At 42.5% G+C, this 14,837-nt stretch overlaps 1 protein-coding gene across 3 annotated transcripts in view; it reads left to right on the top strand.

The window, feature by feature from the left end:
• glra4a (glycine receptor, alpha 4a) overlaps positions 1-14,837 on the top strand; it is a 57,757-nt gene that overhangs the window by 12,288 nt on the left and 30,632 nt on the right. Inside the window, exon 1 of one of the 3 annotated variants that reach the window (XM_014333832.2) lies at positions 2,268-3,134. The exons of 1 other annotated variant lie outside the window; for it this stretch is intronic. In XM_014333832.2, the coding sequence (XP_014189318.1) occupies positions 3,067-3,134 (68 nt within the window). In that variant the 5' untranslated portion in view covers positions 2,268-3,066. Of the gene's footprint in view, positions 1-2,267; positions 3,135-14,837 lie in introns of those variants that run through there. One more of the 3 variants, XM_005913120.3, reaches the window with a different exon arrangement.

Below are 14,837 nucleotides of genomic sequence, written 5' to 3'. Positions count from 1 at the left end.
ACAGTAGATGTTAACTTTTACTTCAACCCCTGGGCTCTGGATTTGCAGAAGACAGGAATGTTAGCATTTAGCATCATTTCCACATTCACTACATTTCCCCTTTGATCTTTCAGCTAGAGGGAGGTTTAAGGCCTTGTCACTTTTATCTTTAAACTTGACAACAAATCTACCTTCCTCTTTAAACTTTACCATTTTTCTTAATTTCCCAAGAACCCCCCACTTTAACTACTATTCTCTGATCTGTCTCTTTTATGTTGTTTTACTAGACTTTTTTTTTTTTTTATACAGCCACCCTTTCCCTCTTTGCTGGAAAGGCCAAAAGAGCTTCTATTAAACGACTTTTAGATGTTACCATATCAGCCAGTGTCTTGTACAAAGACACTAAATATCCAAAGCAACTTCTGCCTTCACATCTCTGACCTCTTTAACTTCAGCCTTCTTTCCCTTCCTTTGTTTTTGTGCCCACACGCTCTTCTCGAATTCTTTCCTCTTGTGCCTCTTTTCCAGTCAGCTCCACTTGTTTTGATAGTGGTGTGACCCATGTTATTTTATTAGTTTATATGTCATTTTCCGAGTCCTTCCTGCGTAATTCCTTGTCTCTGCAATTTGTTACATACCCATAAGTCTGCTAGGGTCCAACTGGGCCAGAAAAATGTTAAGCTTATCAGATGTTGATGGTAAAGTCTCATCTACAGAGCCTTTACATAATAATGTACTAAATACAAATGCACGCTTCAGGTAGGTGAAAGCACTGTTACAAGAATGACGCCTTGGCTGTTGTTTCTACAGCTGTGTGTTTCAGCGTCTGCAGCAGGGTTTAATCGCCGCTTTCCTTTTAGACCACCTTCTGGATAATCCCTTTGTTTTCTTGTTTTTATTTTTCTCAGACTTTACGTGGGCTTGCCTGTTATATCTTTTGACTTCTTTTAAAGTTCTGAATGTGTGACCCGCTCGCTCATAGAAAAAACCAAAGCCAAACTCAAAAACAGAATTTGAATGAGCCGATGTAAATTCATAAGCCCACTGGAATGTGAAGCTAAAGAGGCTTGTGATTTTTCACTCCTTTTTAAGAAAGAGAAACCTAGCGCATCTTTAATACAGTTGTTCATTGAAATGGGACCAAGTAATTGGATATGGCGAAGGTTAATCTGCTGTATTTTCACATATAAAGACAAGTAATGGTTCTGCCTGCTTAGAACATATTAGAGCTGCTGAGTGGAATCAACCGGGAAAGATGACTGACAATAAAACAGACAACTGTGCTGCTGCCCTGTGATTTCTAATATTCAGAGGCGCTAATGGACACTGAGACTGGCTCTGCTTTCTTTCTTTTGCCAGTACATGGGGATGCATTCAATGACCTGATGCAGTAACACTGTCTACCGTAGTAGACAGGGTTCCATCTAGTTCAAGCCACAAATATATTGATCTTTTTCCAAAGAAGATAGGGCACTTGCTAACCACAGCAACATCCCTGCAAAAGCTCCACTTTGGTGATGTTTCCATGTGGAAAATCACTCTTGTTACAATATTGCCAGGATTAAAGGGCGCAAAGGTGGTGGCAGGTTTACCTCGGTCATTTGGTTGATAACAATATTGTATTTTGGTTCAATGAAGCTCCTTAAAAAAAAACTGGTGAACAACATTTGCTTTGCCCACACTGCAGCTTCCAGGGCTTAAAAATGAAGCTAATACTGAAGTGCCAAAAACTGCCGCTCCTCCAATGGCTACTTTATAAATGGGTCCAAAAGCGAGTCACTACCTGTAGACCCCCGTGTTAAAATGCCCATTCCACAGCTTTGTACAAAATGTGGCTTTGTTTTCAAAGAATCATTTACTCAAAAAGCAACAACTATAAATGGCTGTTTTGTTCTTTTTCTTCTTTCAAATTTACCTTTTCATTTGTCCATGTGGTACAAACCCTTAAAGAAGCTTTTTGATCCATTTCATGTGAGTGACATTTTAGTCTGCTAGTAGTAATTAGCAGGTTTATCTGTGGGTATGCATCTCCTGGGTATAATAATAATAATAATAATAATAATAATAATAATAATAATAATAATAATAATAATAATACTTTTTTAAAATAACAGCCCAGATTTTTTTTTTGTTTGAACTGAAATAAATAAAGACTTATGTAATTTAGTTGGTTTTTTTTTTTTTCTAAATTAGTGATTAGAAACCAGCTTTGTCCAGAAGTGCTAACATTCTGCATGCTGATTGGTCGGCTAAGGATTTACAGGTCACGCTCCCTTGACAGCAATAGTTTACCAATGATAACTAGATGTTGTAAGTGTAATTAAACCACGGCACCTAATTAGATTTGTGCATAGAAAGCTGCTGGCTGTGATGGTCAAAGGTGATCGCTATCAGGGGACTGTTGCTGGAAATTACCTGCTGATACTTGCAGGAAAACAAAATGGTGAATGGCATAAAACAGCTTGTGGCGCTGTGGATAATACTCGAAGAAAGCTATTTTATTGCGCTAGAAATCTTAAATAATAACAATTTAAAAATGAACTTTCACATTTTACTTACACGTTTTTGAGTGTTTTAGTCCAAACTGGTCATCAGCTAGCGTCTAATTAGGTCATCATCGGAGGCCTCACTCCCTTCATTCTAATTAAGGATAATTACACCAGAGGCAGCCGTCAAAACAAAAGCTACTGTTCCTTTAAATCTTCACTCCTTTCAAATGTTTTGGAGCGAGGGAGGGAAATACAGTGAAAAGGAGACGAAACCACATTGTTAAGGAAAAGGAGAGAGGAAAAAAGAGACCCACGCGTAAACCGACACTCCCCTTGAACACATGCACCAGCGCACTGACAGTCTGACCAGTGCCGTCCAGCCGCCTGAAGCACAGCGCCCGCTGTTTGCATGTGTTCACCCCCCCTTGGACTTGGTGGGAGGGGGGAGAAGTTTACCCAAAGACCAGCCTGGATCACTGAGAGAGACGATGCCTTTTCCCTCCACACCGGTCTCACGATTCTTCAGTGGATTTGCTGATTCCCACAATTAACCTTGCAAGTTATTCATCGGGAGTGGGGCTAGATTTCGAGCCAGAGGATGCTCCCACAGGTCATTCGGATACTGTATGTCTTGTCTTTCTGCTTTTTCCAAGGAGTCTTTATCAGGTGAGGGAGCAATCTGCTTTTCTCTGTGTTTGTGCGAGTTATTTTCTCTCTCATGAACTGCTTCGCATAAACTTTTTTTTTTTATTTAAACCATTTTAATCGACGCTACTGGCTGTAAGACATCTGTCATTTGTTTACTTATTTAAAAGACTTTATTAGAAATTAACATCTAAACGTTTTAAATGCTGGTTGGAAGGGGGAATGGAAGACTGGTACATACGAGCAAGAAACCAGTCAATTAATTCATTCATTTAATAAAAAAAAACTAGACCTGCTGTTTACGCACAGAACAAAAAGATGCCGCTAACTATGAAGAAACCACGGAGTCACTAAACCCTGTTTGCCCAGAGGTGTCAGACTACCTGTGGAATTCCCGGTTGCATTGAAAGGTTGAGTGATGGCTTTTGTGGGTCGTTTAAATCGCTACATTAATACTCCAGTGTAGGATAATCGTGGTCGTGGTGCTGAACAGTTTAACGGGAGCCAGTGATTACAAAGCTTGCTGGGGTTATAAAAACTAATAAAGCTGCTGCATACTGAACATTTGGATGCATGTTTGAAAATGGGAGCTGGGAGTGGAGTATATTGTTTCTGTGCTTAGTTTATTCACTACTGCAGGAAATATCATTCATTGTGGGTTCTAGAACACGTTTTATTTCCACGCCATCATTCTTTCACTCAGTCCATCTAACAATAACCAAGCTCCTCTGTCTTCTTCTTTCCATGTCACCTTCCTCTCGTCCTCCCTCAACCTCTCTCCCTCCTCTTGGTGGCAAAAAGTTTTATTTGCAGTGAACACTTTTCTTATTTCATGCCCTGCCACCCTCAGGTGTGAGCGGAAGGGAATTAAGATCTGCATAATCCCAGAGCGGAACAGAGCAGTGACTCCGTGAACCCAGGGGCGAGGAGAGCAGCTCTTAGCCTGGAGAGCAGTCAACTGACAGCACCTCCTCTGACAAATTATATGCTCTCCTACCAGTCATTCTGCTAGCCACGTAGGGAGGGAGGCATGAAGGAAAAGGAAGGGATTAAGGTGTAAAAGACAGGCAGAATCAGATGGAGTCAATGGACATGTTGGGGGAATGATGGAAGATGGGAATGGAGCAACCTGGGATGGAGAAATGGGAACAAGAAATTGAAAGGGTGATTCATTTAGCTGGAGGTGGTGTGAAGATTAGCAAAGTGGAGAATGAGGCTGGTAGATGGAGAGAAATGGTTCAGATAGGAGAAACGAGATGAGATGGAGAAAGAGGGGGAGGTGTACGTTAGGTGGGAAGTGCTGTAAGAGATTTGGGGGAAAAATGTCATGTGAAATAGTGCTCATCAAGCAGGATGGACATATGTTTTGGACTGGGTGTTTGTCAACAAGAGGAAATGAGAAACGGGAACGAAGGGTGTAATAACCAAGTTCTTATCATACTCTGAGGGTTGGGAGATGGTTATGTGTTGACGTGTGTATGTAGAAAGAGGCGATGTTGTGTCTCTTTAACTTGAATGACAACCTGGAACAAAACCTGACACGTTCTCTTTTCCTGAAGCTTTTCTGCCATCCACTTCATTTCTTTGTGTGGGATCCCAGACAATTTCTGACCCTGCAAGAGGAAACTTAAAAATGCTAAGTTTTAATTGCAAAGTTGTTGATTTATGTTAATTTAAGCATCTTTAAAACTTGCACTCACAGAACTGAAACATGACAAACATAAAGATAAGCATGGTGCTTTGCTGCAAGTTGTATTTTAAGTCCGCAGCACTTAAACAACTAACTTATACATAACTTCTAAACTTTTGGCTTTTGGATATTTTCTTTTGCATTTTATCACACTACTGCAAGAGAAACACCAGCTGGCTGGATTATATTAGCTGTTTCCCTTGCTATGGTTCGTGCTTGCTCACTGTTACAGTTTACTGGACACTTTAACAGAACAGTGCCACTGTAAATGTTCTTGCTAACACCTTATTGCCGACACCTTTTAAAATATTAGCTGTGAAAAATATTGTGTGCATTTGCAGAACAGGGTTTCCTGAACTTGATTTAAAATAACTGTTTAAATAAAGTAAAGCTGGATCAGAAAATGTGAAAATAGCTAAAGAAATTAGCTTTGGCTTAGTCATGAGTTTTTGTTTTAGTCATACTGCCTCTTTTTTTTTTTTTAGAACGCACATTATAATGGGGAGCTATGAAAGTGGACCAATTATGTTTTCATTTTTTTCTGTTATAGTCTTAAAGTTGATAATATTCACTTAAACACGGCCAAGTGTCAGATAAAATTGAAGCAATCCACGTGAGCCTAAAGCTCAGGCTTCACTTTTTTTTTCTCTATTAATGACTCTATATGATTTTCATAAGAGTGATTGTCTCTAATAAGGTACTCCAGGCACACAGGTCTGCTGTGAGTATGGAAGCCACACCCAACTGCTGTTCAAACTTCCTGTTTATAAGCGGCATCCTATCAGAAGTAAGTTAGGTCAAAGAGAGGCTGGCCTTGAAAGCAAAGGAGCCAAAATGGCTTGTTTCAGACAGCAGATGAATTGAGAGGCTGCAACATGGCTCAGCATGAGGTTTAAAAAAAACTGAGTTATGCGAAGCTACTCTAGCCAAATCCAAGAATTAAAAAAATAATAATTAGCTGCAAATTAGCAAAAGAGGTCCACATTACAACAGAGAACTTCTGCCACCGTCACCTCTGACTAACACCATTTGATGTGTTGTCTGAACGGGACTTTCCACATGGTAGAACTTGAATTTTTCTCTTTGGGGTGTTCAGTGAAAAACGAGTTGGTTGTTGATACTGTAATAAAAAAAAAATAGCCAAACTATCACACATGAAGTCTTCACCATGTGAACATCACATCAGAGGAAATTGTGCAAATATGTCCCTGACCTCTGGTCATCTGACATGTGTACTGGGGAAATTGCAAGAGAAGAGTAGTGGATTGCATGAAGTGAAGGGCAGAGGATTGCACACCAAGGATCTCTGCTGTCCTTGCCTGCAGTCAGCTAGAGATCATGAGTCAGAGCTTAAAAAATATCAGAGAGTAAGTCTTATCAGATGGAGCTGGGCACTTGCGAGCCTGATTAGAGTGTGAGTGAGTGAGTGTGTGTGCACGCACAGGCAGGCATACGTGAGAGCATGGTAGTTCAAGAGGAGGCATGGGATCTTTCCCTCTTAACTGTAATGCATTAATTGGAGTAGATAAAGACTTAACATGACCCCAAACCTCAACTTGAGAAAATAGGTCAGCCATAAACATTAAACATTATATGAGTGACATATTTGGAGATAAACATGATCAAAAATTCTGCAACCCAGTTAGACATAAAAGAAGTTATTTTTACTTTTTAGATTCTTCACTGCATTGCTGGCACGTTCGGTTTCTCATCTTTAGTTTATAATGTGAGGAGTAGTTTTAATGCAGTGTCACTGCATTTGCAAGGAAAGTCTAACTTAAAATTTTGAACGCTTTAAAAAAAGATTTGTGTCTCAGTGACTAACTGGCCTAATTAAAACATTGTATTGAAATGATGTGTACACCACTGAGATACTTCTAGTGTTACTGCAGTTATAATAACAGAATAAGTCTGAACTAGGAGTGATGTCACTGCAGAGTTGAGCATGTTCCAGTAGTGAAGTTGGAAAATCGAGAAAAAACAGGATTTGTTTTGCTCCTTAGCAAGGTTTATGTTCACTGCCGCCATCTTGGATTGTTAATCTGGGGTTGGCCAGCTGGAATGGCTGAACCAGTCGGGTGGGGGGAGCTGACGGAGGAAAACCCTGCTCGGGAGCGAGGCTGGCACTGGCGGTCAGAAAAAGCTGCCCTGTTTAAGAACCCTGTATGGCCCGTCATATGGTGGACGGAGGTAGTGTCAGCATGGGGACCGAAACGCGAAACCCACGTTGACAAAAATACTCTGGCCACTGTCACCGCTGTCGTGGATGCCAGGGGTACCGCCTCTGGCCACCTGGTCGTGCAGTTCACCACAGTCAAAAGGTGCGTGAAACCCTGTGACTGCGGCAAGGGACCAACCAGGTCCACATGAACGTAATCGAAACGCCTACCGGGGACGCGGAAATGTTCGAGGGGTGCCTGCGTGTGCCTGTGGATTTTCGAGCGTTGGCATGGGATACAAGCCGCCGCCCAGTCTTTCACCGTTTTGAGAAGGCCCGGCCAAACGAACCTGGCCCTGACCAGCTTGACCGAGGCCCGGACGCCGGGATGAGAGAGGGCATGCACCGAGTCAAAAACATAACGATGCCATGAAAGGGGAACCACCGGGCGGGGGCGGCCGGTGGAAACATCGCAAAGCAGGCGCGGACTGCCGTCCCACACAGGGGTGTCCTCCAGCATACGGTCCGTTTTCGTTGACTGAAGGGCAAGGACGTCCGGGTCAGCACGTTGCTCAGCGGCCATGGCAGCGTAGTCGACGCTGACATACATTGGAGAAACCAACATGTGATTGGACTTACCAGCCACATGCTGAATGTCTGTGGTAAACTGGCACTGCTGGCGTGCGCTCCATGGGTCAGAGACCTTGGACATGGCAAACTTCAAAGGTTTGTGGTCAACGTACGCAGTAAAGTTGCAACCCTCAAGGAAAAAACGAAAATGTCGTGTCGCGAGGTGCAGGGCCAGCAACTCCCTGTCGAAAACACTGTACTTGCGTTCGGCATCCCGGAGCGTACGACTGAAGAAGGCGAGCGGTTGCCAGAGACCTGAAACCCACTGTTCCAGCACAGCACCCACTGCCGCGTCGGTGGTCAACGCGATCGCCGCTGACGGAAACGGGTGGGCCAGCAGGGCGGCATCAGCCAGCGCAGACTTGGCTGCGGAAAACACCTGGACGCGTTCCGGCAGCCAGTCAACAGGATCTTTGGCTGTTTTACCTTTTAAGGCAGCATAGAGTGGCTGTAGCAGGTGGGCAGCTCTGGGGACAAAGCGGTTGTAAAAATTGATCATCCCCAAGAACTCCTGCAATGCTTCAACCGACATGGGACGCGGAAAAGCCGAAACGGCCGGGACTCTATCGGGCAACGGAACCACACCTTCAGCGGAAATGCGGTGCCCGAGGAAATCCAGAACAGGCAACCCAAACTGGCACTTGGAAGCGTTGATGATCAGGCCGTGCGCTGCCAAACACTGGAAAATCTGGCGCAGATGGGACTCGTGCTGGCTCGCTGAGCAGCTGGCCACCAATATATCATCCAGGTAAACAAAAACGAACGGCAGGCCAAAGTTCCCTGCTAGTCTGTCGGCAGTGGTAGGGGGAAGGTGGGTCTTCTGACGTCTCCCAGAGCGCGAGTCCTCTATGAAGAGCAGCCTTTCTGTATTGCCAGCGGTCGCGGCTGCTACGGTGCACTGGCGGGTCCGTTACCCTGGGCCGTGAAAGCGTAAGGCGGCAGGCAGCGACGCGCTCTGGACTCCACCGTCATCCGGCATGAGCAACGGCAACATGTTCTCCATGAGCTCGAGAGCAGTACCGCCACTCAAGCCTGACAGGGTGAGGAGCTTTTTGGCTCGTTCAGCGTTGGAGAGGGCATAGCGCCGAAGAAGCAGCTCTTTAAGGGCGGCGTATTTCCCTTCGGTGGGTGGGTCCCAGAGGAGAGTCATCGTGCGACGGGTGGCCAGCGGGTCGAGCGAGTCCACCACATGGTGATACTTCGTGTCGTCAGCCGAGATGCTGCAAAGGACAAACTGAGCACGAACCACGACGGGGGATCGTGGAGCTAAAAGTCGGTCAGTTGCAACGTAGCTGCAGCAGGAGGCGGGGGACCGGCGGCCGCTGATGCATCCATAGCGAAGTCTGTGTTATCCTCGGCCCGTAGCATGCTCGAGTCATGGGTCACCAATGTGGAGGTAAGCATGGACAACACAGAGCTCTCCGTTCTCACTCCTTCTTTATTCCTCTCCAACATCAACTGAACACATCGCGCCACAAAACACAGCAACACACTTCCTCAACACGGGTGTGAGTGGAGCCCTCTAGTGGTCCGCCACAACTGTACTATTACAAATTGAAAAGTTGCTGTTCTTAAGGCTTGTGAGACAAGCATTTTAAAGATGTATATCAAAATCTATGCGATATCCAGTCCAAGGGGATCAGTTTTGGCCAGTGAGCTGATCTAATGGCACGTCAGCTTTTTTTTTTAACCTTATGTCAAATTTCATGAAAATGGTTTGTAGAAAAGTTAAGATGCAGGAATCGATGTCTTTTTGGAATAAAATGTCTGCCATAACAGTGCTAATTGACATTTAGCAAGCTTGATGTTTCTTTTGAAGCCCGTTCTAAAACAACTGCTAAAGAACAGAAAAAGGACTTCTTTATAGTAAACTCACTGGAAAGAAGTAAATACGATTTTTAGCCAATACAGACTTCAAAAGCTCTGTTTCTGGGCGAGGACAAAATCTTTCTGTGATAGCTTTTAATTAAATTCTGATGGTCCTCCCAGCTGGCACAGAAGTATCTGCAACAGCAAAGCAATATCTGGAGGCTAGTAAACAGCAGAGAGAAGAGGACTGCAAAGATTGTGTGCCTTCACTTTAAACATTTTGCAGCCCACAAGGAGTTGTCCAAAACACTTGCATGGGGAAAATCCCGGTGAGAAAATGCCTGGCTCTTCCATCAGAGAAAACTTTTCCATGCATTTTTTAAACCCTTTGAAAATTAAACTTCACATGTGACGTGTGTAGCAGGGTTTTAAAAGATGGCTGCACATGGCAAGACAAAGAAACAAATTGGTAGGATCTAACAGTGATTTCACCTTGAGTTAGACTTTAACAAACACTTTTGGGGTTTTCTCATTCTTTCCAAAAACACAGAAAATCCCCACACACTTGGTTGATACACAGATTAGAGCAGCAAGGAGTACTGGCAAAAGGAAGTGTGAAAGGAGAACAGATGGGATGTTTATGTGAGTTAATGACGAAAAAATGAGAGCCAAGCTGGATACAAGAGGCGAGCAGACGGTTTGCTCTCCACAGCCACCACCGCCATGAGCAGTAGAGGCATGCTTATCAATGAAATATTAACCCAATAGACAAAAAAGTCCTCAAAAGATAAACAAAGAGTTCATGTTTTTGCACTTGTAATCTTCAGATTCCAATGAGGATATCATAAAAGTTAAGTATGGCTTGTTAAGGAAAGGGAAAAAACATATTTTTTTCTGCACATTCTCAGTTTTTAATAACTCTGTGCAGCTGGAAAAAGGCAAAATGAACATCTATCTTCTATTTAAGTGCAGCTTTTAATAAAAGGGTAGCACACAGTCACATCCTTGTCAAGGAGGCACTGTCTGACATAGATCTACCCATTTCTTCAGTGGGCATTAGATTTGTATTTGGATGTATGGTGGAGGTGACAGCTCAGTGATGGTCTCTAGCAGCTGGCCTGTTCCTTCACTGGTCAACTGACACCTCAGGCTGAGAGATGTGACTGATTATTTGACATATGTTTCAGTTAAACCACATATAACCTTTCCCTTTTTTAGTTAAATCAAAAGTGTGTAATGGCCTCATTTGACAGATTGGAATAGTTTTCAGGTGCTGGTGGATGAAAACAGTGTTTTTGTCCTCAGGGATTTTATATGGGCAAATATGCCAGTTACAAAATCAACCATGAGTTAAATGGCTACGATCATTCATATCATAAACCAGTTTTGTATTCTGAATGAGAACTGGGTCTCTGCCTGTCTTTTCCTGTCCACACTAAACCATGTATTTTTGACATGCCTCTGCCGCCAGCTGAAATCAAAACCCCAAGCCACTGAATAATAAATGCATCATGAAGCGTAACTGATGCGCATCAGCTCAGGGTAAACTTTTAATCTTTAAAGATATGTAGCCAGCTAATGCTAAGCTGAAAGAGCATTAAATGCAACATTGTCCACTAGTTATGGAGGGAACCTCCAAAAACCTTTCAGACGTGCATCAATATTTTTATGTAGCCTCTGCAGTTTTCCTCAGGTAATGGAGAACTTTTTAGCATCTTTCTTTCTTTTGAGTAAACAAACCAAAACTTCATGTTCATCTCCTGATGCAATCCCTTCATTATTAATTTAAGTAGAGCTGTCCATCAGTCGTGAGCTAAGATGAAAAACTGCACGGTTTAAGTTGAAGTAGTTCCCTTCTCTGCGTTAACCCCTAAAGTAGCCAAGAATTGCAAAAGGTAATTAAGCCAACCTAATCGATAGCCTCATTCCTTATGTGGGTCTTCTCACAAACCCACATAAACAAATGTTTTATTTCCTTTATTTGTTTTATTTTATTTTATTTTATTTATTATTTTAAGTTTCTGCCGATCAGGAAACTCTTCAGATCTACATATACAGTTTCTATCTGGCAATTGTTTTAGTTTATAGAGTAACAGCAGTATTTCATAATCTATTTCATGTTTGTTTTTTTCCTTTTGCTTTTTTTTTTTTAGGTTTAATATGTAATTTTACATACAGCTATGTTTTCGCTGACAGTTGTTTGCCAAAATGTACCGGAGGCCGTGCAATATTCTAGAAATGAGCCTGTTTTTAAAGCAACTACCTGTCCAAAGATGGTATCCGCAAATAATAGTTTTATGGTCGTCTACTTTGTATATAGTTTTTTTCTTTTCTTTTATTCTCTGAATCAATTATTGATATTAAAACCTGTAGATGATGGCATCCTTAAAACTGTATGCTTAACTACTTGCCTTCTATAATTCTTCAACTCACTAATTTACATTCTACGCAGCACCCCGACTCTTTTAGATTATGTTGTGCTTTAAAATGTTGTAAATTGTGCTCCATTCACTGCTTGCTTAAATAATTCAGTGCAAGAACTTGTTTGATTTGTATACCTGAGTAAAGCTCTATACCATAGTCTTTGTGCCAAATCTTACTTGTCCTTGATTCTAACAATGGCCTGGCTTCAGAGTCAAACTGCTAGTGTCGCAGTTCTTTATTTTAGTTTTGGTTGCAGAAGGCAGCCAGCCAGCTGAGGTGGAGGCGCGGTAGGTGTGAAGGTTTCAGGTGGCTTCATCAGGGTTATAAAACCACAGTTGTGTTCTGCAAATACATGTTGCTGCATCTTTCCAGCCAAAACAATCCAGCATACAATCTAACTCTCTCCAGTGTCTGGATAAGAAAATGTGACACAGTGGTAAGGTAATGCAATAAAGGGGAGCTCTCCACTCTTCTTCTCTAGCTCTAGCAAATTAAAAATACCCACTTATTGACTAGGAGAGCACTTTGGCTCTGAGGTTCACCATTGTAGGTCATTATGCTCTCTACAATTAGAATCATGAAGTGGGGAACCATTATGAAACCCTCCATCATGTCTTTACATCTGACCAGATGGGCCTTGCTGATTAAACTTCACTTTGAGAGTGAGGGGGGAAAAGTGTGGTCTCAGAAAGCAAGACCTCATAATACGCTGCTGGCCAAAAGAAGAAGTGGCCAGTGGAGTCAAGCTGAAGAGCTGCTTTGTAATTGAATCCGAAAGTCATTAACCGAGCCATTTAGAGTGACCATGCTATAATCAATCATTAATTACATAGGGCTGTGTCAGCTTTGTCAGCCAAATATTGCAGGCTACAGCTACAGCTAGCTAACAGTCGAACAGCAGCAAACTACACTTTATTAATCATTTTGCTTGTTTCTTTGTTTTTTTTCCCTTTTTTTAACTTGTGCTCTGATTTTATGCACTGATTATGTACAGTAGATCAGCGGTCCCCAACCTTTTTTATGCCCGGTTTATGCCCGACAATATTTTCACGGACCGGCCTTTAAGGTGTCGCGGATAAATACAACAAAATAAAACTGGTACCGGTACCGAAAAAAAGAAGATTTATTCATAACACACGTGAAAAGACCAGGAAAACCGAGTAAACGATAACAAAATAACGCTGAAAACCGATAAAAACCCTGAAAACCAGACATTTCACACCTGAGCCTCAGCTCTCGCGGCCCGGTACCAAATGACTCACGGACCGGTACCGGTCCGAGGCCCGGGGGTTGGGGACCGCTGCTCTACATGATAAGGATCATGTTGTTTGAAGACTTTGGAACTTATTTTTTTGGGAGTGGGGGTTGTTTGGTGTTTTGGTAACTATGAGATGGAGTCTTCTCCCAAAACATGGCACCATAGTTTTCACTAGGTGTGTGTGTGTGTGTGTGTGTGTGTGTGTGTGTGTGTGTGTGTGTGTGTGTGTGTGAGAGAGACTCACTCACTACATTATTTAGGTACATATTGCCAGTACCCGGTTGAAAGCCCCTTTTGCCTTCAGTAGTGCCTTAGTTCTTCAATTGGGTACTGGAAACATTCCTTACAGATTTTGGTCCATACTGACATGATGGCATTTAGTGACTGTTTGCATGTGACTCTCCTGTTCCATCACATCCCAGAGGTGCTCTGAGTTAAGATCTGATGACAGTGGGGCATCTAAAGAGATGCTTTTCTTCATACCTTGGTTGTATTGAGTGGTTATTTGAGTTACTGTTGCCTTCCTCTCAGCTGAAGGCAGTGTGGTCATTCTCCTCTGACAACACGAGGTACTTTGGCACATTTTGGCCTTGTCATTGGCTTAGTGAGAGTAAAAGTTAGGAAGCATAACTGTGCGATGTTGGTAATTAATAAGGTTAAACAAAAACTACACCCGGGTTTCAAGCAGAATTCCTAATGTTGATTTGGGAAGCTGAATACAAGGACTGTGTTTTCTTGCAGCACAAACCAGATTTAATCTTTATTGTGTACAAGAAGAAACTTTTGGCGGATCCCTTATTTCCCAAGGGGATCCACATGCTTGATTTTACACAAATGTTGCAGTGGAGTCCCTTCCTCATGCAACCCGCCCATTCATTCAGACAGGGACCAGCACTAAGAGTAGACTAGATACTGGGTTTGCGTCTCCGCCTGTTTTTGACCAGGAAATGCAAAAACTACCATACCATGGAACCCCCTAATATCCATACCAGCATGCATGTTTACACAATGTTTTAATCGTAGCCTTTCAGTGTAGTTTGTAGCAAACCCAATTTTACCAAATCAAAACAGCATAAGAAGTATTGTCCTCCTACGTTTTACTACACCCTAAGTCACATACAATCAGTAAAGGAGAATCTGTCAGGTGCTAAAGGTGGTTGAGAAAGATTAAAGCTGTATTTGTCAGATAACCCAGGGTAAGGGAGTCTCTCCTCTTCAGCAGCATTAAATAAGGGAAGTTCACTTGCAAAGTCCTATATAAGGACCCTATATAATTCTCCTATACACTCAAAGAATTACTGTGTGTTAAGGCTTACTTTTGCTCTCACATGGTAAGAATCAAATTACAAGAAATGACGGTTTCATCTGGTGAGGAAAAAGCTTCCTGAGGTGCTTTGATGTCAGTAGGTTTTCTGCCTTTGCTGTAACCGATCCAATAGGGTCTTCAACCATCAGTTAAATAGCTCCATATTGATGGTTGGACTTACTGTATGTGTCCATTATGTGACACTTTGTGATGTAAGTGGCCCATTTACCCTACGTGGCCTTCATGTGACTCTCTTCAACAGAGTAGAAAGCTGCTTCAAGGGTAAAGCAACATTGTTCATATACCTCCACAAATCTGCCTTGCTAGCGGACTTTTTTTTTCTCTCTCCACACACACTGATGAGATGACTAGTTGTCCTTGACAGGAGGAGTAGAGTATTAAACTGTAATGGTATCATAGAGTGCTTAAGTTTAAAAAAGAAATCTTTG

The sequence above is a fragment of the Haplochromis burtoni genome, unplaced genomic scaffold (assembly GCF_018398535.1).
Source record: "Haplochromis burtoni strain Fernald_Lab_line unplaced genomic scaffold, NCSU_Asbu1 Contig_4, whole genome shotgun sequence".
Classification (NCBI taxonomy): Eukaryota; Metazoa; Chordata; class Actinopteri; order Cichliformes; family Cichlidae; genus Haplochromis; species Haplochromis burtoni.
The sequence above is the reverse complement of the archived record's forward strand: the minus strand, read 5'-3'. Positions and strand labels throughout refer to the sequence as shown.